At 39.5% G+C, this 23,487-nt stretch overlaps 1 protein-coding gene and 1 pseudogene across 15 annotated transcripts in view; one reads left to right on the top strand and one right to left on the bottom strand.

The window, feature by feature from the left end:
* Positions 1-10,110, bottom strand: part of LOC307175751 (receptor-interacting serine/threonine-protein kinase 2-like) — a 17,991-nt pseudogene extending 7,881 nt beyond the window's left edge. The window contains exons 1-5 of the transcript XR_013831789.1: positions 10,016-10,110; positions 8,164-8,245; positions 6,468-6,591; positions 5,169-5,322; positions 2,384-2,539 (exon numbers count right to left, since the gene is read on the bottom strand). The product of XR_013831789.1 is annotated as a receptor-interacting serine/threonine-protein kinase 2-like (transcript). The remainder of the gene's footprint in view (positions 1-2,383; positions 2,540-5,168; positions 5,323-6,467; positions 6,592-8,163; positions 8,246-10,015) is intronic.
* Positions 10,027-23,487, top strand: LOC307175749 (uncharacterized protein; the record flags this gene model as incomplete). 14 transcript variants are annotated; one of them, XR_013824449.1, is made up of 10 exons in its annotated part: positions 10,027-10,952; positions 11,165-11,211; positions 12,145-12,332; positions 14,647-14,812; positions 17,483-17,770; positions 18,554-18,724; positions 19,031-19,846; positions 20,089-20,285; positions 21,301-21,396; positions 22,572-23,487. XR_013824449.1 is itself a non-coding variant. In XM_079901199.1 (3 exons), 3 exons carry the CDS (start codon positions 10,151-10,153, stop codon positions 17,634-17,636), a joined length of 915 nt encoding a protein of 304 aa, XP_079757325.1. In that variant the 3' UTR covers positions 17,637-17,855. The 14 variants fall into 14 exon arrangements, 2 of the variants coding, with proteins under 2 accessions (XP_079757324.1, XP_079757325.1); XR_013824448.1 differs by lacking the exon at positions 11,165-11,211 and having other exon boundaries at positions 10,027-10,723; XR_013824451.1 differs by having other exon boundaries at positions 10,027-11,211; positions 17,486-17,770.

Raw genomic sequence — 23,487 nt, 5'->3', positions numbered from 1 at the left:
TTGTTTGACCTCACTAATGTGTTGGCCACACAAACTTGTGTTAGGTATATATGGGTATTTTGATTAGTTTTGAGGATCAAAATTTAAGAGAGATTTAAACACAGATGCATCTAGATAGCATCCGGGATTAAAACCTATGTAATAAGGAAATTGGCTGAAGAAACTAAAGATGTGTATAAGGGAAAAGTGTATGTGAGAAGTAAGGGGATTATAGCTAACTTCAAATCTCAGAAGCACTGTCAGGTGGAAATAAAATTGGACTTTGAACTCACTTTATCACTAGGACCGATGAGTGGAAGCAACAGAGAAGGAGTTTTGACTGATCGTATAAAAAAATGTCACAGTCATTCAGTTACGGAGCTTAAACACTCTCTTGTCACAGGGTAACTGCCTTGGGAGATGAGGGATTGTTGTAGTGAGGATTCAGAGGACCAGCTGATTAGGGGACTAGAATAGGTCACTTCTACCTGTATGGTTCTATAACTGATGGAATAGATTTGTCTCTTTTTTTTAAGTAGTATTGAGGCAGCAGCTTGCTTCTCTCTTCCTTTTCCTTCCATTTTATTCTAGGCAGAGGGAGTGCCTTCAATAAAGGTTTATTTTTTCACTTAACTTTTCTCACACTTTTTATATTTATTTTTCTATTGTTCCAACTTCCTTATTACTTATTTGAACATTTTTGGATACTTATAATAATCTTCAATTACGTATATTATTTGAAGTGCAGCAAAATACTATGTAAAAATAAAGTGAGTTACATTTAGTATTAATTTCTCAGCAACTACTTTTTATTTGCTGTCATCAGTTACATATAGGGTAACTGAAATCACTACTGCTCTGGTGCCTTTAGGTATCTAAATCTTATGCTTTATGCAAAAAATTAATTCAAAACAGATCACAGATTTAAATGTAAAACATAAATCTATGGAACTTTTAGAAGATAACATAGAAGTAAATCTGCAATACCTGTGGCTTCGTGAAGAGTGCTTAGACATGACAGCAAAAGCATGATCATAAAAGAAATAGATTACAACTTTTGCTCTGTGAAAGACCCTGTTAAAAGGATGAAAAGAACAAACTTTGGATTGGCAGAAAATTTTTGCAAACTACATATCTGATTAAGGACTTATATCTAAAAAATATACAGAACTCTTAAAACCCAATAGTATAAAAGCAAAGAATCCAAGTAGAAAATGGTCTTAAGATATGAAGAGATGTTTCACTGAAAAGGATACAGAGATGGCAAATAAATAAATAACAATATTCAACATTATAGGTAAATGAAAATTAAGACCATGGTGCTATATCACTATACATCTATTAGAATGCTAGAATAAAAAACTATGATAATACCAAATGCTGGTGAGGGTGCAGAAAAGCTGGGTCTTTCATACATTGCTGGTGGAATATACGACAGTACAGCCACTGTGGAAAGGAGCTAGGTAGTTTCTTAAAAAGCTAAACATATGCTTACCATATGACCAAGCAGTTACACTCTTGGGCATTCATCTAGGAGGAATGAAAACTTACGTTTGTTCAAAAAGTTGCACAGAACTGTTCATAGGAGCTTTATTGTAATTGCCAAAGACTAAAAATAACCAAAATATCTCTCAACAGCTGAATGGTTAAACAACTTTTGTACACCCATACCATGGAATACTATTCACCAGTGAAAAAGGAACCAACTGTTGACACAAGCAACAACTTAAATGGATCTCAAAGGCATTATGCTAAGTGAACAAAGCAGTCTCACAATATCACACACTGTATGATTCCATTCATATAGTATTCTCGAAATGACAAAATTATAGAGATGGAAGACAGGTTAGTGGTTGACAGTAGTTAGGTATGATGGAGGGGAGAAGGTATGACTATAAAGGGGTAGCATAAGTGATATCTTTCTTGTGACAGAGTAGTGCTATATCTTGATTGCTGTGGTGGTTACACAAATTTACACATGATAAAGTGATACAGAACTATATACATGCATTGTACCAATGCCAAATTCCTGGTCCTGAAATAGTACTATAATTATATGTTATGTAACCACTGGCAGAAATTGGGTGAAGGGTACATGGGACTCCTTTGTATTATCTTTGCAACCATCTATGAATCTATAATAATTTCAAAATGAAAAGTTAACAAAGGTATAATTGACAATTTAAATTAAGAACAGAATGACTGTATTTTGAACCATAATTTTACCAATGTCTGTAGTCTAGGAATAACTAACTCACTGCAGCAGGAAGAAGTGGCACTGAATTAGGGGCTATGGAAAAGGCAGAGATATTAAATTGGTAAGATAGAAGAAATAACTAAAAAGTCTTTAAAACTATTAAACACAAGGATGCAGATAAGCTATTTTTTTAAAAAAAGTAACTACCTTAACGTGAAATTCATTATCCAATAAGATATTCTGAGTCTTCAGGTCATGATGAAGTAGAGGAGGATTCATATTGTGCAGGTAATTTACACCTAGTGCAATTTCATGCAGAATACGAAATCTTAATGGCCAAGGAACATCAGGATATTCATTTTTCTTCATATATGTGGAAAGAAACAAAACTAAAATTAGTGGCCAAATTTATTTCCACTTAGAAAATGAAATATTCCATGAGGAAATATAGTATTAAACTAAATATCTGGTATAACTAAATTCAGGGCAAAAAATACTCATTTTGTTATATTATCAATTTGACGTTATTTAACATCCTTGTATCTTACTTTCCTCAATTATTAAAGAAAATAATGACTTTACAGTACTGATATTTCCTTTTAGTTTATACTGGTAATGCAACTACATGGTATGGGGTCTTTCTTCAATTGAGACAGTTTTAAATTATTTTTTTATCAGTATAATACCCAGACATATATTTATACTCATAGCCATCTTCCCATTCTATGGCTTCTTATCAAATAACTTGTGCCCATGAATGTGTACACACACACACACACACGCACACACACACAATTTGTTTCTATTCAAAATTTATATTTTAAATTTCCTATTAATATAAAACCATACTTGATTACGATGATAACCACTGCATCAATTAAAATTATGACCATAATATATTTACTTACTAAGCATTAATACTTCATATTTTTAAATCATATATTTACTTGCATTTCAGCTTGAAAAATTAGCATTTGGGAGTTTTGCTTTTGTGAAGGAGACAAAAATCATCTTCATTTCTAAGTATATATAACATAGAAACATTAAAAATGTAATGTTTTCTATTTCCTGGTACTTACAAGTGACAGTCATCTGAACTTTCTTAAATGTTTTCTGAACATAAAAGTTAATACAGCTTCCCAGGAGAATGAACATACTCAGAAAAATTAGATAATTTGGGAATATCCAACTATGAATCATCAGGGACCATGCCACTGGGTACATTTTACTAAATAATATGAAAAAGTATGCTTCCACTGAGCTCAAAACTGTTCTTAAGAATTTTTTTTCTGCAGATGGGTCAGCTTATAGTTCATTGATTAACTAACTTGGCAGGGGAGTGGCTCAAAATACTTGTCTTTACATAGTATTTTGATTTCTTTCATCAATCTTTTGTGAGGTTGGGGGAACGTGCTTCAAGATAAATCCTGACCTAATAATACAGGACACCAAAAGAAACACAAAACACAAATGTTCAACATTACTTCCTCTTGTATACACAGATTCCCATCCCCTTGAGTAACTGAATCTTTTAATCTTTAAAAAGGTAACTTTTTCTGAAAATTATATAGTTTAAAGAAGTAACAAGGCCTCTCTGCAGTATAGTGCTATATGGAAGCTTTTGATCATGGAGAGGAAGGTAGATGAGTGCTCACTATGTATTTTATGATTCCTTCCAGGAGTCAGCAATCCCCCTGTAGGAGGCTCTAGAATTTCTAATGGGCTCCAAATTTGGGTACCAGAGCATCTACTGTGGTGCTGGGGTATGGGAAGACAACAGTAGAATTTATGCTTATACTCATTTAACAAAAGGAAACTGTGTTTAATTAGTATTTGTATCTTACTTGCTGTGTTGGTTACACAAATCTTATACACTGACACTAGTTACTTTACTCTGCCCTTGTTTCAGATGGTCCTGTCACAAACAGAATGTGTTGTATCCCGAAATAAAGAGGAAGTCACTCCATGAGTGGTGACAGTGGCACCCATTCTCTCTTGTTTGCTTATAGATCACTGTGATGTATCAGAATTTAGGAGTGTTCAGTGACTAGATTTTACAGATTATGTTACTACTCAGTTTTAACTAAAGCACCCCTCACAAAAGTGACCGAGTTCTTTAAAAATATTTCTTGACAGAAACTGCAGGCTAGAGATAATCTTAGTAATATAAGAGCAAGCAAACAACAATAGATGGATACACATATTTTGAGAATGAGGACACCCCCCACAACCGGGCCATATTTGTTTACTGATGGGCTTCACAATTAAAGCCAGATAACTGATACCTTGGGAAAAAGGTACATGGCTCATGCCATTGTCTATTATTGGAAAAGCTCATGTATTTGATACTCAGATTTATTTGGTCTATTAATTCAGAACTTTATGAACTGGTATTATTAACATTTAATTTGAACCCTACATTGTCTTTAACATAAAATGAAATCTGGCTTAAACTAACAATAAATTGTATGGTGTGCAGAGTTTATCTTTTCTCTCTCCTGTTCCTCTCTTATATATATATACATGTGGATATTCGAATTCAATGTAAACCTCAGGAACAGTAACCTAAGCAAAATAATCTAGGTCACTTAGAATGCAGGGTCTGACTCCACAGTATTTTTTTTTTTTTTTTTCTGCGGTACCCGGGCCTTTCACCGTTGCGGCCTCTCCCGTTGCGGAGCACAGGCTCCAGACGCGCAGGCTCAGCGGCCATGGCTCACGGGCCCAGCCGCTCCGCGGCATGTGGGATCCTCCCGGACCGGGGCACGAACCCATGTCCCCTGCATCCGCAGGCGGACTCTCAACCACTGTGCCACCAGGGAAGCCCCACAGTAGTTTTAACAACACAAAAGAAGCCATAAATGGTGAAGTTTTTCATTATTCTTATTTTGATTCATCTATATATCCCTAAATAATCTGATCATTTGTAAAACGAAAGTACTATATAGGTTGAATAACAGAATTATAACGACTGAAAATGTATAATACTTACCCTATGTAGGAGTTCATTTAATGACCCATTTGGCATGTATTCAGTAACTATTCCCCAAAATTCAGGCTCATTGCAAACTCCCAAAATTGGAAGACTGTAACTAAATCTAGCTTTGTGTAAAATTTCAGCTTCTCTTAAGACATCATTTCTTTCACTGAAGAAAGAAAATGTATAATATTTCACAGTAAGGAAAAATACATAATTATCAACCCCATAAATATTAATTAATCCTGGATTTTTTCATTCATTAGCTTTTGACCTCATGTAAATTATGCAGCTTCTCTTAGTTTCTTCGTGTTTAAAGTTGGGATAATATCTACCCTATATATTCCATAGGTCTGTTTAGAGACCAAAATACCTGTATAAGCCACTGACAGAAAAAAGTGCTACATACAGATTATTATTGTACTCTTCTCAGGAAAGGGAAAGAATACCATGTTTAAGTTTATAAAGTCTATATTAGAATGATAGGTGCTTGAACTAATTACGTTAAGTTTATGTTGTATTAAAATGATCAAATTTGATTAGACTATTATATTAAATTTTATGGTTGCATACCATGTAAAAATTTTCTAAATATCCTGAATATTAAAACACTTAAATGTTGTAGATTTTAATGACTAGATGATAATAGTTGCATAAGGGTCAATAATGCTTAGAAATTATATACTGGAACACAGGAAAAGGACACTGAGAACAGGTAAATGCTTAGAATGGATCCCTGGGCTAACTCTGGATCCCAGGTTCATTTGATTTTTCATTCATAAAACAAATAAATATTGAACATTTATTATGAATAAAGAACTGTGCTCAGCATTATGGAGACTAGTAAGTTTAAAAAACCAAAAAACAAAACACATAGTCTATGACCTCAAACTGTCCAGAAATCTTTTTAAGAAAAATAAGTACTCACTGTGGTCTTGATTTACACTTCTCCAATGATTAGTGATGTTGAGCACCTTTTCATATACCTATTGGTCACTTGTATGTCTTTGGATGTGTTAATTATATTGATATTGGTAATTATTCCATGATGATGTATATGTATAGCAAATAATCATGTTTTGCACTTTAAATATATACGATTATATTTGTCAATTATTCCTCAATAAAGTTAAAAAATAAGAAAAGCAAAAAAAGAAAACCAAATACTTAAAATATAAGGCAGAATATGATAAGCGCCATCAAAAACAAGTAAATAAGCACGCAAATAAATAAATAAATATAGGGAGCTCAGAGAACTAGTAAATCTGGGCTAAGGGAGTTGCTACAGCCTTTAGAGAGAGATGTCAACAGTACCTTAAGGATGGATAGAATTTCAACCACTGGAAAAAGGGCATCCAAGATATGTGGTCCCTCTCCAAGATGGAAGAGATTTTGCCTTTCTTTTTCATCTGTGTCTCCCCAGGATCTGGAACAGTACCTGGCACACAGAATTTGTCTAATAGATGTGTATCAAATGAACTCAAGGAAGTTAAAGTACAGGCTATATCTGGAAAATGACAAATTGTTTAATATGAATCAGGATGTGTAACAGCGTGTGTAAAGGGAGTGAGGTGAATAGGGTAGGGTAGGGCCTCATCTCAGAGCCTTAAAGCCAGGTGAGAGCATTTACACTTGATTTGGTAGTCACTGAGTTGTGACTACAGGTTATTGAGCACAGGAGTGACAGGAGTGGAACAAACTTTTAGGATGATTAACTTGGCAGCAAGGTGTAGGATCAGCAGAAGGAGGTAGAGTTTGAAAGCCAGGTATTAGAAGATTATAATACTAGTTAAGATATGAAGCAATGAGAGTCTGAAACTATAAAGGTTGCAGTGTAAATAGAAAGAAAAACACTAGCTGAATAGAATACCCAGGCTCTGGTGGCTGACTGATTGACCTGATTGACTAAGGGAGGTATATACATATATATATGTGTATATGTGTGTGTATGTATGTGTGTGTGTACGTATGTGTGTGTGTACATATATATGAAGGGAACTGCATTTGTCACCAATTTTTTTCCATGGACGGTTTGGTATTGGTAGCAGCAGTAATAGAAAGAGAACTGTCTCTAGGAGAAGCTTATTAGGTAAACAATGATGATTAGTTGGTGCTTAAACCACCCAAGCTCTTGATGAATGCCTGCCGAAATAAGAAAAGCAACAGACATTCCAGACCAGACTATGAAGCCTCCTTTAAAAACAAACAATAAGCAAAATAAAGCAAAAACATCTTAGTCATCTATGTTTTGAAGAGGTAATATACTTACATGTTTCAAAATTCAAGAATTACAAGAATGCATAAAAGAGTTTCTCTTCTTCTCCCTGCTCTTCAGCCACTTAATATCCCAACTGTGAGGCAACCCATTTTACCAGTTTGTGAGATCTGCTTTAATTAAATTTATATTTCCTAAGCTGAAACAGGTCTGTATTTGCCTCATGAAATGTAGGTCAACAAGACAGTTATTGAGTAGCACCTTTGCTGGGAAGGTTCCTGGATACTCTGAGAAAGAATTATAGAGAGGGCATGCTAGGGGATATCTTACTGATACTTAATGTACTAATTCCCCCTCCCATGAAGAGTATGATGCATTCTTCCTTCTCTTGTGATCCTATTATTTGTTGGCCACTTTACTACAGTTGGTTTCATTATCCCTACTTTATATATGAGAGCACAAAGGCTCACATAAATTAATAATTTCTATTGGTCATGCCAACAATAAGTGGCAGATTTGGAGTCAGATTTGAATTGCAATTGTGGGACGCTAAAGCCTTTGTTTTTTCCATTCACTGCTTAATCAGAGAAGGAAAATTCTTGAAGTCAGATTTCAGGAAGAATGAGTGGGAAAACAGAAAAAGCCAAAACAGTTTAAAACTAGGTTTTTATATTAAAAAAATAAAAATGTAAAACAGCTTTTACAGACATATTACCAAAATTACCCATAACAAATTTCAGTTACAAAACAGTTACACTGTTTACACAAGGTATTTGAACAACCTATCAGACTCACCTATTCATAAGGCGTTGGGAGATTGCTGGGGAAGGTCCTCTCATGGGCAGAAGTCAGGTTACAGAGAATAATTCACCAATCACTAAAATAAGAACATGTTACAGCACATAAACTTAGTTTTCTTTTGTGATCTCAAAGAACAATGCAAACATTATCCACACCAGAGCCCAAGAAGTACATGTATCTGTTATTCCCACTTCATAAGTGAGGACATAAGACACCCTGTGAGTCAACTGCAGAGCCCAGTCCTATGCTCAGACTACATAAATACAGCTAATGTTAACATTCTAGGAAACAAGTGGAAGAAAAAATGTGATGCAGTAATGCCAGAGTGTTGCACTGGTCCTTATGGCGTCTTTGACGGCAGAATTAATTTCCCACCCGATTTAGTGAAGAATTTTAGATTATGAAATTGTTAATGAGCACGAGAGGGAACTCCCTTCATTTCTTGGCCCCAAATGGCACAAAACTTAGATAAATTAAAATCTTGAGAAGCAGCATCCAAAATGGGAGGATCAATCTCCTTTAAAATACCTAAGGAGTCCATCAGTGCTAGATTTCCACATATTTTAATAGTTGATTCTAAAATACATCTACCCTCTCTAATCAACCACCACCCTTCAAAGTTGACTACATACACATAATTTCCCAGTAATTGCTCCACAGAATTCAAGACCCAGGGTAAATATACCCTGTATATCACTAAATCAGGATTATGGTACACAAGAAGCGGGAACAATTTCTAGAGGTGTCTCAAACTTACTGTGAGATCTAGCCCATCCAAGCCTGATAGCAAGAGAGCAAGTAAAAGCCACAGGCAGATGAAAGTCAATACCATTAGCAGGGCTGAAGCTGAGGAATTTATCTGCTGTTGGATACTGACAGCCTCTAGCTAATCAGGCATCTAGCATGATGTATTTTCACTTTAGATATAGGGGGAGGAGAGGAGAATGTTGCAGTCATGGATGTTAACTCACTAAGAATTGAATGCAGGGCCTAGTTAAATTCCCATTGGAAGGAAAATACACAAGACTAGTGACTAGACTCACTGATTAATATATACGGTTGAAAGGTTTTTCTGGAAACAGGAACTAATCTAGCCTTCCCTTGAAATCTGGACATTGCACTAAACTTGGTCCAGGATGGGAGAGACATTCAAAAGTTTGGGTCATTTAACAGCTTTCTGATTTCAGTTTATTGTTAGCAAAAATAATACAAGTTTCCTCTAGAGACAGGCTTCCTTCCCTGTGATGGTAAGAGGAGAAACTAAATTGAGTTTGATATCTAAACTTTCATGCCTACATGTGTAAACCAAAAACAACAAAAAGCCCAAACCAAAACGTCCCAGACTCTACAGCAGTGCTGTTCAATAAAAATATAATGTGAACCACATATACACTTTGAAATTTTCTAATAGCCACTTTTAAAAAAAGTTAATAGCCACCTATGGCTAAGAGCTACCTATTGGGCAGTGCAGCCCTAGAATTCGACTTCAAAAAAGAAAAAAAAAAAGGGAAAAACAAAGCAAACAGAACCCAACTTCAATAAAGAGGACGTTTAGAGTTGGGCTGTGATTGCTGATTTTTGGTGTCTGGAGAAAGGAGGCCCAGGAGTAAGAAAAAAAGGAGAGGGCAGTGAAAAGAAACGTGATTGCTGCATCTCCAGAGAAGCCTGCTCTCCCCACCATGTTAGCCCAAGCGTTGAACGGCTGCCTAGAGGTGACGAGGTGTGCGGCCGATCCCAAGTGGTCACCGTCGCTTGGGCTTCAGAGCCCGCTTGCCGGGGGTTAGAGCCAGTGGGGTGGGGAACGCAGATTTCGGGGCTCCGCGGTGGAGCCGCCAGGGCGCCCTACCTGTCGAGCAGCGGGCTGTGAATGTGCAGGTGTTTCACGGCCACCCGAACGCACCAGTCTGCGTGGCGGGCAGAAGACACGGTGCCGGACGCGCCGCGGCTCAGGTAGCGCAAGTCGGCGAGCTTGTGGTACGGGATGGTGGGCAGGACGCTGCAGATGGCCTCCTCGTTCATGGTAGCGGGTGGCGCGGGCACTCAAGCAGCCGATCGATTCCGGAAGTGCCCGCCGCTCCCGCGGCTCCACCCCCTGCGCGAGCCGGCTCGGCAGGCACTACAGCCTGCCGGACATGAGGTCACGAGGCCGTCCATTCTCCGCGCAGCGCACGCCAAGCCGCTGCTTATCCGGAGCCGGAGCGGACTCTTCTCTTCTAGAGACTGGTCAACTCTGCGGCGGCGGGGCGCACAGGGGAGGAGCTTCCTCTCTCCGACCTGGCCCTCCCAGGCGCTGCCAGCCACCCGAGCCCGCCTTTCGGAGCTCCTCCCTCCCCAGACTTCTCACGCGACGTCAGCGGCGGATGCCGAGGCGGGGATGAGGGCCACTGGCCCGCGATCCTCCCAGCAAGGCTCCGGCCTCGGCCTCAGGCCCGAGATCTCCGCCTTGTGGCGACCAGACGACGTGTGCCACACCGGCGGGGCTCGGGCGGGGGCTTGGGAGTGGGGAAGTGAGCCAGGGGCGCTCAATTTGTCTTCTCTCCCCGCAACCCACAAGGTTGGAAAGGTTTTCTTGTGGGGAAATTTCCTCTCCGCAGCTTCACACTCAGTCAGCGGACCCTCCCACCCAGGAGGAATCTCCCCTGGTCCCATCGGCGCGTCTTCCGGGAGTCGCCAAACACCAGACAGAGGTAGCGGGGTGGGTGTGGCAGCTGCCATTTCCTGCGCGGAAAGCCCTTTGAGGACGTGCGGTGGTGACTTACTAGGGCTCCGCGCTTCTCAGCCCGGTGAGTCAGGTAGGGGTGTAGATTCACTTGCTTACCTGGACTCCAGTCTAACCTCACTTCCAACTACTTCAGTCGTGTGGGGGTGGCTGATAAGCCCTGTCAGAGTTTAATCCTGTCTAAACGTTCAGATGTTTAGTTCCTGTTGAGTGCTTCTCTACTAGGGACCTATTTTTCTGACTTTTTTTTTTCTCTCCTGACGTCCATAATTACAGACAGAGATTGAAAAGTAACCTTGAGAGAGTCCCTCCCTTGATTCCAGGTCAGACTGCAAACATTTCTTTCTTATAGATCTGGGAAGAATGCGGTGTTTAATGCCAACCAAAAAAGACTGCAAAGATCTTTTTACCTTAAACAAACACTTTTCTACACCTGAAATGGCTATTTTGCAAAGTGTGGTGCAAATACTATACACAATACCAAGTCCATGCTAGGCATTTAATGAATTCTAAAGCAAAAGTAATAGGGAATGCCTGACTTCAATCAGGGATTTCTGCCTACAGAAAATCAGTGCTTCCTGTATTTTTGTATTGCCTGAAATGAGAGTAGCAGTGTTACATTTTACAATAAATGGAAGCTGTAATGAAAGAGTGTGTTTTAAAATTTGATAATTTAAAATGAAATACTTAGCTTTAAAGATATGGTCTGATAATCTGTGGTTCATTCCTTAATAAGCTTTTTGCTACAAAGAGTGCTCAGAAAACTTTTCCCATTCATTCATTCATTCATCCAGTCAGTTTACAAACAGAATTCTAGAGAAAGAGAACAAAAATTAAGAAGGGAGGAAATGATCAAAATAATAATTCAAGAATTTCTTCCAGGACCAAAAGACAAAGATGTTCATATTTAAAGGACCCACCAGCTACCCACAGTGACTGAAAAAGGACCTATGTTAAAGCACACCATTAAAAAGATCAGAACACTAAGAATAAAGAGAAGATTCTAAAAGTTTTCAGATGGAAGGAGCAGGAATAAACGGATGAGAATTAGAATGGCATTGGGTTTCTCAACAATAACACTTTTATGCTAAAACACTACAGTGAAATTTCAAGTTTTGTAAGACAATAACTTCCAACCTAGAATCCTATAGTCAAACTATCCATCAAGAGTAAGAGTAGAATAAAAACATTTTCACATATACAAGGATGAAAACATTTATTTTCCATCCATCCATCCACCTTTTTTTTTTTTTAAGGGAAAGTTACTAGAGGATGTGCTCCAACGAAACATGAGAGCAAGACAAGAAAGAGAAAGATGTGGGATCCAGAAAAAAGGACCAGGAGAATGTGACGGGAAATTCCAGGCTGAAAGATATGTGGCAGAATTAGAGAGCAGTCGTTTTCACCAGAGAAGGAAGATGGCAGACTCCAAGAAGAAAGACTGGTTAGTGTAATTGAATTTATTTAGATTACTAATTTTGAGTATTTGGGTAGTTATATTGATAGATGTTTGATAGATCTAATGAAATACGTGATAAAATTCGAGAGAGAACTTAAAAATATAAGCAAGTAGAAAAAGGAAGCAATTATTAATTCCATGAAAGCTAAAAATTAGACAAGAATGGAAACAGCGTTTCTCCGACTGTTCTGTGGTGAAAATTTTAAGACTTTTTAGAGCTTCTGAAATACTAGTATATTATAAATCTCGAAGTAGAGAACATGCAGCATAGAGCACTATAAAATTTATGTATATTTTTAATTACATTACTTTAAAATTTTTAAAAATTAGTATTCACACGGTTCAAAATTTAAAAGTGTAACAGACAGATAATTCAATAGAAAATTAGGCAAAACACCTAGATACTTCACACAAGGGTATATCTAAATAGCAAATAGTAAATGCATGTGAAAAGGTGCTCGACCTCATCAGTCATTAGAGAACTGCAAGTTAAAACCACAGTGCAATATCACTACGCAAATACAAGAATAATTAAAATTAAAAAGACAGAATATAGCAAGTGTGGGTGAGGTTTTGTAACAATTGGAGCTCTTGCACATTGCTGGTGGGAGTGTCAATTGGTACAATCAATTTTGCAAACTGTATGGCAGTACTATTAAAATTGCAGATATGCAGATCCTCAGCAATTCCTTGCCTAGGTATATGGACATGCATATGCATATACTAGAAAGTTCGTAGTAGTGCTATTTATAATAGCTTCAAACTGGAAATTACCCAAATATCCATAAATAGTGGAATGGGTAAATGATTTGTGGCCCATTTTTTTACACAGTGGGATACTAAACAGCAATGATATTGAGCAGTGTGCAATATTGATGAATTGCACAAATACAATACTGAATGAAAAAGCTAGACACAGAAGAGTATACATTTTATGAGTCAATTCCTATTAAGTACAAAAACAAGCAAAACTAGCCTATGCTTTTAGAAATCAGGATAATGTCTACTCTTGTAGAGTGGTCATAGTGACTAGAAGGGACAGGATGAGGCCTCTGGGGTGATAGAAATGTTCTGTTTCTTGATCTAGGACCTAGACTCTTGGTGCCAGTTGCACGGGTATGTTCAGTTATGAAAATTCTTTGAGGTTACACAATGTGCACTTTTCTGTATATATATATGTTACACTTCAATAAAAGGTTAATAGGTTTAAATACAAAATAAATAATACATGTGGGTGTATATTATGTCTCTTACTTTTATTTAATTAGTATTACAGTATATACCTGTTCACCTTGCTTGTCTTTCACTTAGTAATCTATTTCAGATATCTTTCCATACAAATGCATAAAAAGCTTTCTCAACTTTTTTTTTTTTAAATGATGGATATGCCATAATTTACCCCTCATTGGTGGACACTTAGCTGGTTTCCACATATTTACTGTTACAAATTATGCTGCAATAAGTAATCATTACGTATGTCATTTCATACATGTGTAAGTGTATCCATATATATGCCCTAGAAGCTGAACTGCTGGACAAAAGAGTTATGTTCATTTGTAATTTTGGTTTGTATTGTTGAATTGACCTTCACTGAGGTTGTTCCAGTTTTCTTTTTCTGCAGACAAATGAGAGTGCTGTTTCTCCACACACCTTCTTTCATTTCTTTTCGAGATAGATAGTATAATGTTGATCTGCTGATTCCTGTATTTCAGTGCTTCTAAACTCATTTAAATGCTAAGATTCTTTTTATTGCAGACCTTCTAAATATCTGGCTTCAATTTTTTTATCACAACCTCAAACTTTAGCTTTCATGATAGTTTCACCATTATACAGCTTAAAAAATATGTATTCTTAGTGATATGTACCGTGTTTAATTAATGCCCATAATGAATGGCTGATGACAGGAAACCTAAAGAATACTGATGCTAAACTACATCAACTAAATGAGAAACAAAAAACATGAGAATAATTATGCAAATTAGGCTAAAAAACAAGCCTCACACCTATATGTTGAATTCATCTATTCAAAATTCTATAGTATCATATTAAGTCATATTTTCCATTTACTGAGAATAAAGGTTATTTATATCTGCATGTGCTATTTTAGGGACATGGTAGCTTGAAATGGCATGCTTGAAATCTCTCATAGCCTGTTTTTTTGTTTTGCTTGTTTTTTTAACTTCAATGCCTTTTATTCCTGTAAGTTCTTTTTATTTATTTATTTTTCTAATTTTTTAAAAAATTAATTTTTATTGGAGTATAGTTGCTTTACAATGTTGTGTTAATTTCTACTGTACAGCAAAGTGAATCAGCTATATGTATACATATAATGTCCATGGACAGAGGAATGGATAAAACAGATGTGGTATATATATACAATGGAATATTATTCAGCCATAAAAAGGAATGAAATTGGGTCATTTGTAGAGACGTGGATGGAGCCAGAGACTGTCATAAAGAGTGAAGTAAGTCAGAAAGAGAAAAACAGATATCATATATTAACGTTTATATGTGGAATCTAGAAAAATGGTATAGATGATCTTATTTGCAAAGCAGAAATAGAGACACAGATGTAGAGGACAAACGTATTGACACCAAGGGAGGAAGTGGGGGCGGGTGGGATGAATTGGGAGATTGGGATCGACATATATACACTATTGCTACTATGTATAAAATAGATAACTAATGAGAACCTACTGTATATAGCTCAAGGAACTCTACTCAGTGCTCTGTGGTGACCTAAATGGGAAGGAAATCCAAAAAAAGAGGGGATATATCTCATAGTCTTTTAAATTAGAAACAAGACAGAAAAGTTGAAAAATAAACCACTTAAAAAAGTACAAATGCAAGAATTTAAAACATCTCATATTCTAATTTTTTCTATTCTTTGGTCTGAAAGCATCTGGTAACCATTGGGGGAAAATGGGTGAAGGATATGTGGGACCTCTCTGTATTATTTTTACAACTTCCTGTGAGTCTATTATTATCTCCAAATAAAAAGTTTTAAAAAGTTGTACCTGGGTGTATTAGTTTCCAGGGACTGCCATATCAAAGAACCACAAGAATTATAAAAAGGTATGTAAATGAGAAGTAAGGCTTCCTGATTCTTCAGATCTCCAGTTCACCTTCCCTAAGACAACAAATAAATTTAACAAATATTATGTGCCATAATGCTAGGTGCTGGAAATAGAGGGATAACAAAAGACACATGGTCTCTGTCCTTAAAATGCTTTTAGTGTTCTAAGGGAGAGAGAACCTAAGCATACAATTACAGTACACACTACATGTGTAACACTGGGTAGGCCCCTTAACCTCTTGGTTTTTTTAAGTCCTCAGTTGTAAAAATGTGAGGGTGCTATGAATTTATATTTGGGGCACGACAAGGTCGAGAAGAGTGTGTCTTTTCCTTTATTCTTCCAAAGTGGAATGTCTTCCCTCTCTTGCGCATGGGTCCAAATCTCACTTGTCCTTCAGGCCGACTGCCAAGGAGCCTTCCCTGATTCCCCAGGCCACACAAATCTCTGCCTCTTAGGGTCAGTGCCATACAAACTAGCTGTCTCTTACGTTAATCTTGTCTCTCAAGCCAAACTCAGGATATGGGTCTCTCTTGCCCTCCTGTGGCCCCTGCGGCTGTGCCAGCCCACTGGCACACCCCACGTGGGGTGTCTACTACACTAGGGCATGGGTGGGGAGGCCCAGGGGTGAGGGGCGAGGCAGAGTACCTTTGCCTCTACCCTGTTCTCCTCCACAAAACTGCCCCTCCTCCTCAAGCCTGCCCCTCAGGTCAAAGGTTCCATATATGACCTCACTGGGTAGTGATGCCCTCACAGGCATTCTCAGAGTTTCCATGGCAGCATAACTGTGCAAACGGGCTGCACTCAGAGAAACTTCTCTACCAGTTCTCCACCAGATACCAATCTTTTTGGCTGTCTGTGTGAGAATGTGTGACCGGATAGTGTATGTGTACTCTAACCTGTGCTCTGTTCCCTGGGTGGGCAGTGCAGCAGGTACACCCAGACAGGGCAACTCTACAGGAGGTATGATACACACACAACCTCACCTGGCTGGCACATGTTCCTGTGGGGGTTGCCAACTACGTACAGCTGAGCACTTTCCCAGATGTAAGTAATACCGGTGACCTGGGACGCCTTCAGGGACGCACAGTTCTCACTGCTGAGGACAAGTGAAAGGTCATCCCTGGACAAGTGTGCAGGACGGTTCTGAGTTTTATAAATGTAGCCTTACCCTTTGGGCTACAGGATGCTTCCATTCAGACCCTTTCCTGATTGGCCTCTTAACAAAAGACAAGTGCATTTTTGTTGGCAAATTGTTAATGGAGCGGTTTGAGAAACAGGGCCACTCTTGAACCGCACCTTCAAACCCAGGCACCACTGTACTATCATGGAGACATCTATATCGGTCCCCTCAGACACATCCCTTACTGAGTTGCTGAGTACTAGGGGAGAGGGTGTTGCCATATTGATGGGAAGACCGTAAGAACGAAGCGGGGGTGATGAAGTGCTAATGAGACTGTAGGGCTGAGGAGATGGTGTCCCAGGAGGCTGGGTTGATGTGAGCCTAGACTTGGTACCCAGAACCCGGTTCTGAGTCTCCTGATCACTCTGCCTCAGTATTTGTCCTTGTTCTAATCGACATAAAAGTATTAGACAGCTAGAGTTCAGTGTGGTTGAAATAGGCAGTATAAATGGGGCCAAGAAGGGTTGCCAAGGTGGGCAGGGTTCTTAACAAATTTATATTAGATTATTTTTTTCCAAAACTTGAAAGACATTTCCATGAAAGCCTCAGAAGTGACAGACTGCAAGAAATGTTTTCTCTGTTGTGGAAGGGAGAGATGGAGAGGATCATGATTGCAATTACTTTCGGGTTCTACTGTTTTCCCTGGGAACGGTGAAGAGACTTCCTCATCTGCTGCAGCCCTAGGCTCTAGGGATTGCTTTTGCAGCCAGTGTCCCTTCTCTAGGGACTCATAGAGATGATGGGCCAAGGCTGTGTTTTGGACGTCAAGTAGGTTAAAAGGTCTTCAGCCAGAAACTGGGAGAGACATGAGAGAGGGAAATTCTGGCAGGAGACTGTGCACAGCAGAAGTGACTGATCAGTTCTGATTTTCTTTGCAGCAGCAGTGCCTCCCGTTTCTCGTCCTACACCTGGTCACTACCATGTCCTGTACCGCGGGTGTGGAGAAACGCAGTTGGGCTGGCACGGGGAGACATACTGCCTGGTTGGTGGCTACCGGCTCTACGGGGATGTTCCTTTGGCCACGCCAGCTAAGGTAGAAGCAGAGAAGCCAGTCCCCAGACGTGCTCCGAAGAGAAAGCACTCTCTGGAATGGTCGGACGAAGACCTGGGTTGCCCCAGACCCAAAATCCGGCGATTGGAGCTTTCAAGCAGCACAGGAATACAAGGTGCTTTGATTGTCAAGCAGGGTGGCCCAACCTCTGGGCACATCACCTCTGCAAGAGCCACAGTAAACGAATGTCCCATATTTGCTCTTTCAAGGTCGGCAGCAGGGAGTCCCCTCCTAAAGAAGGTTCTCTCTCATTGCCACACTATCCAAGGTTGCCACAAATGTTCCTTCCTGTGGGCCTCATCAGGCTAAGGGCAGAGTTGTCTCTTTGCTTCTCTGAGTCGCACCATATGGTCTTAGTAACACCTCTTCACCCTGTTGACCATGTTTTTCACGGGGGCTGCTGCTGAGGCTTTATCTCATCCTTTCATGGTAGAGAGAGAGAGGATTCTAATGAATTTTACTTCCACGGGAGAGGGGAGTGTTATGATTATGTTGTCATTTTCTATTATGTCCTTTTGTCATGAATTTCTTTTCAATTTCATGTTAAAATGGGCCCACCATTTCCACTTTGTGAGGTCATTCAGCACCCTCGTTTTGCACCTTTAACATCTCTCTCAGTATCACTTGGAAATGTTTGAAATGGCATGAGCTTGTCCTCACATTCCTATCAGCTGTAAATCCGGAGCCCCAACATGAACCTAACCATTGAACAGAACACCTCTCCACTACCTGTGTAACACTGGGTAGGCCCCTTAAGCTCCTGGTCTTTTTAAGCCCATGGTTGTAAAAATGTGAAGGTGCTATGAATTTATATTTGGGGCAGGACAAGGTAGCGAAGAGTGTGTCTTTGCTTTTATTCTTCCAAACTGGAATGTCTTCCCTCTCTTCCCCTTGGAAGATGCTCCTTTGGCCATGCCAGCCAAGGTGGAAGCAGAGAAGCCAGTCCCCAGACGTGCTCCGAAGAGAAAGCACTCTCCGGAAATGCCGGACGAAGACCTGGGTTGCTCCAGACCCAAAATCCGGCAATTGTAGCATGGTGCCAGGAGGCGGACCCCACAGAATCTTGCAGGTGAGCCATCCTGAAGAGAAGGCAATGGTTTAAATGCCTAAGGCAGGGAATGCCTCTTCCTGCACTGACACCACCACCTCCCCCCCCCCCCCCCCCCCCCCCCCCCCCCGCCCACTGCCCACTGCCACAGATTAGAACCTGCATCTTTTTGTCTGAGCCTTCCCCAGCCAGGATCCTCCTTCTATACTAAATGGCCATAAGCCAGGAGCCTCAGAAACTGAGGTTTGTAATGAGAGTCTGCCCTGAACATCCCAGGGCTGAAGCTGGCCTGGAAGAAACCCTGACGTTCCTCTGCTTAATCCTCAGGGGGCCCTTTGTGAGCTGAAGAAAGAAAAGTCTAGAAAAAACGGATAGCTGGGAGGGGAAGATGGCAGAAGAGTAAGACACGGAGATCACCTTCCTCTCCATAAATACACCAGAAATACATCTACACGTGGAACAACTCCTACAGAACACCTACTGAATGCTGGCAGAAGACCTCAGACCTCCCAAAAGGCAAGAAACTCCCCCACATACCTGGGTAGGGCAAAAGAAAAAAAGAAAAAACAGAGACAAAAGAATAGGGACGGGACCTGCACCAGTGGGAGGGAGCTGTGAAGGAGGAGAGGTTTCCACACACTAGGAAGCCCCTTCGCGGGAGGAGAGTGCGCGTGGCGGAGGGGGGAAGCTTTGGAGCCGTGGAGGAGAGCACAGCCACAGGGGTGCGGAGGGCAAAGCGGAGAGATTCCCGCACAGAGGATAGGTGCCAACTGGCACTCACCAGCCCGAGAGCTTTGTCTACTCAGCTGCGGGGGTGGACGGGGCTGCAAGCTGAGGATCGGGCTTTAGTCAGAGCGCAGGGAGAGGACTGGGGTTGGTGGAGTGAACATAGCCTGAAGGGGTTAGTGCACCACGGCTAGCCGGGAGGGAGTCCGGGAAAAGATCTGGAGCTGCCTAAGAGGCAAGAGACTTTTTCTTCCCTCTTTGTTTCCTGCTGGGCGAGGAGAGGGGATTGAGAGCGCTGCTTAAAGGAGCTCCAGAGACGGGCGCGAGTCGTGGCTAAAAGCCCGGACCCCAGAGACGGGCATGAGACGCTAAGGCTGCTGCTGCTGCCGCCACCAAGAAGCCTGTGTGCGAGCACAGGTCAGTATCCACACCCCGCCTCCGGGGAGCCTGTGCAGCCCGCCACAGCCAGGTTCCCGGGATCCAGGGACAACTTCCCCGGGAGAACGCACGGTGAGCCTCAGGCTGGTGCAAAGTCACGCCAGCCTCTGGTGCCGCAGGCTCGCCCCGCACTCCGTGCCCCTCCCTCCCCCCGGCCTGAGTGAGCCAGAGCCCCCGAATCAGCGGCTCCTTTAACCCCGTCCTGTCTGAGTGAAAAACAGACGCCCTCCAGCGACCTACACGCAGAGGCGTGGCCAAATCCAAACCTGAGCCCCTGGGAGCTGTGAGAACAAAGAAGAAAAAGGGATATCTCTCCCAGCAGCCTCAGAAGCAGCGGATTAAAGCTCCACAATCAACTTGATGTACCCTGCATCTGTGGAATACATGAATAGACAACGAATCATCCCAAATTGAGGAGGTGGACTTTGAGAGCAAGATTTATCATTTTTTCCCCTTTATCTCCTTTTCTGAGTGTGTATGTGTATGCTTCTCTGTGAGATTTTGCCTGTATAGCTTTGCTTCCACCATTTGTCCTAGGGTTCTGTGTGTTTTTTTTTAAAATTTTTTTCTTAATAATTATTTTTATTTTAATAACTTTATTTTATACTACTTTATCTCCTTTCTGTCTTCCTTCCTTCCTTTCTTTCTTTCTTTCTTTCTTTCTTTCCTTCCTTCCTTCCTTCGTTCCTTCCCTCATTTAGACAAAGAATCATCCCAAATTGAGGAGGTGGACTTTGAGAGCAAGATTTATGATTTTTTCCCCAGTCCTCTTTTTGTGAGTTTGTAAGTGTATGCTTCTGTATGAGATTTTGTCTGTATAGCTCTGTTTCCGCCATTTATCCAAAGGTTCTATCCGTTCGTTTTTTTTTCTTAATAAGTAGTTTTTAACTTAATAACTTTATTATATTTTACTTTACTTTATTTTACTTTATCTTCTTTCTTTCTTTCCTTCTTCCTTCCCTCCTCCCTTCCTTCCCTCCTCTCTTCCTTCCTTCCTTCCTCCCACCATCCCTCCTCCCTCCATTCTTTTTTCTTTTTTTTCTTTCTTTCTTTCTTTCTTTCCTTCTTTCCTTCTTTTCTTCTTTCTTTCTTCCTTCCTTAAATTAAATTCAATATAGATATTTAAATTTAAGGTAAAATTAAATTATAATTTGAAATTATATGTGGAGTTTTATTTCCTAAAGAATATTTTGGAAATTTCTACTCCTATTTTAACTTATATTTTCAGAGAAGGTATTTGGTCCAAATGAAGAATATCTTCAATTATTGTTCTTCTATTGCAAGCAAAAAAGGATTTATACTTCTTTTCATGAAATATGGTTGTTTGACAACAGAAGGATAAATATTTTATATTTTTAGAAACAACAGTCAGGCTACTGATATTCTTAATGAGTTTTAATAAATCTGAATGCTTCTTATCATCTACTCTTTAGCTGGTACCTGAGGAGTTGTATACCTCCAGGAAGATATGTGCTCCAGACCCGTAAATATGGAGTTCACAGAGCCCACCACCAGAGGACAATAATGAAGTAAAATCTTGAAACCATGTAGTGAAAATAGTGGGAGTTTAAATAAAAGCAACGTTTCACAGTATGCTTTTCTGACCAATGTTATATCTAATACCCTAATGGATTATATGTACACGGATTCTGAAAAGTCAGCAGCACACTTCACTGGTCAATTTCTATGATAAGGGGAACGGAATTTGAGTGTAGAAAAACAGTATACTTACATCTTAAAATTCCACCCCTACAGAATCTACTCACTATTGAAAACTGGTAAGAATAATAGCTTTCTGTGTCTCAGTGACCAGTTAACATTTTCAAGAGTAGAATTTATCTTCCTATGATGCTCAAATACACAGGAAAAATGCATATCTAGGACAATGGATAAACTCTATATAACATGAGAAAATAGTTATTCAAATGGAAAAAGTATAAGATCTACAAGGCACAGTTTTTGTTGCATTAGTGTGGATATATACATAAAGAAGCTCTAAGAAACATAAAAATCACTTCCAGGAAGCAATTTTAGGTAGAAGAGAATTAACATGGATGAGGAAGAAAAGAGAGTTGGTTTTAAAATAGTTTCATTGACTTGTTTTTTTTGTTTGTTTATTTATTTGTTTTATTTATTTGGTCTTTGGAATATAAGAAAACAGTGGCTTTCAGATCAGTATCCCAGTGGAACAAAGGGACCGAGGTCTATCCTGGAGCCCAGCCATTGTTTGACTATCTTGTAATAATACTGGTGAAATACAACCAAACCATTTGAACTATAAGCATCCTCTCTGACAATAAACTTAAGACACCAACATTATATATTAAAGAAAGTAAAGAGAGAATACTGTTTTCTTTAGAGAGAAAATACAGATCCTGGACCAAATCAATAATGTCAGCAAACCTCATGGGTATAAAATATTCTGCTGTCTATCATTTAGAACATGCCTCTAGAGGAGGGAAACTGGGTGATAATTTCCCCAGATTTTATATTTAATTCAAATATTTTAGATAAGAGGCATCTCTAGTAAAACATTGTATTATTGATTCTTTCCAATATGATAGCTCAGAGGAGTTCCTCTTTCCTTCTCAAATACATATGGGGAAATGGAGGTGGGTGTGGGTTATAGGAAGTATCTAAATAGAGCATAATAATCAACAGTTTGTTTTTTAAAAATAGAAATTTCTATTCAAATTGTTTCCAGAGACAGAAACACACAGAGACAATTCCATGTGACAACAGTGAAAGAGACCAGAGTGATGCAGCTGCAAATCAAAAAACTGCCAACACCACTGATTGATGGCCACCACCAGAATCTGGTTAAGACAAAGAAGGATCCTCCCCTTGAGGCGTCAGAAAGAACATGGCCCTCTCAACACTTTGAGTTTGAACTTCTGGCCTCTAGAGCTGTGATAAAATAAATTTCTGTTCTTTTAAGCTAACAAGTTTGTGGTATCTTGTTATGGTAGCCCTAGAGATGACAGTATTTGATTCCTGAGCTGGCAACTGTATTTTGACTATGTAATGACTATTCCAAGATAATCAGCAGACACAAAGATAAAGGCAAAACTGAGACTAAGCCCAGTTCTTTTTATTCCCAGAATAATAAATGATTTTTTAATTAATTTAGATCTCTTTGTCTAACCCCTCTGCTTTTCAGAAGAGTATGTGGGACCAATCAAGTATTCATATGTTATACTTTCATTTTAATTCATCTCAAATTATTTCTAATTACCCTTATGAGTTCTTTCTTGACCCATGAATTATTTAGGAATATATTCTTTAATTTCCATTTGTGATTTTCAACAAATTTCTTTCTGTTAACGGTTTCTTATTGCATTCTGTTGTCATCTGAGAGCACTCTTTGTATTGTTTATGTCCTTTAAAATGTACTGAAATTTGTTTTATGGCCTAGCATATAGTATATCCATGTGCATTTGAAAAGAATGTATATTCTGATGCTGTTGGGTGGAATGTTTTATAGATGGCTGTTACGTCTACTTGATTGATAATGCTGTTCAAGGTTTTTATTTTCTTGTTGATTTTCTGTCCTGCTATTGAAAGAAGGGTATTAAAGTATCCAACTATTATTGTAGAACTGTCTGTTTCACTTTTCTGTT

The sequence above is a fragment of the Stenella coeruleoalba genome, assembly GCF_951394435.1.
Source record: "Stenella coeruleoalba genome assembly, chromosome: 17".
Taxonomy (NCBI): domain Eukaryota; kingdom Metazoa; phylum Chordata; class Mammalia; order Artiodactyla; family Delphinidae; genus Stenella; species Stenella coeruleoalba.
This window is presented reverse-complemented; position numbering and strand designations above follow the sequence as displayed.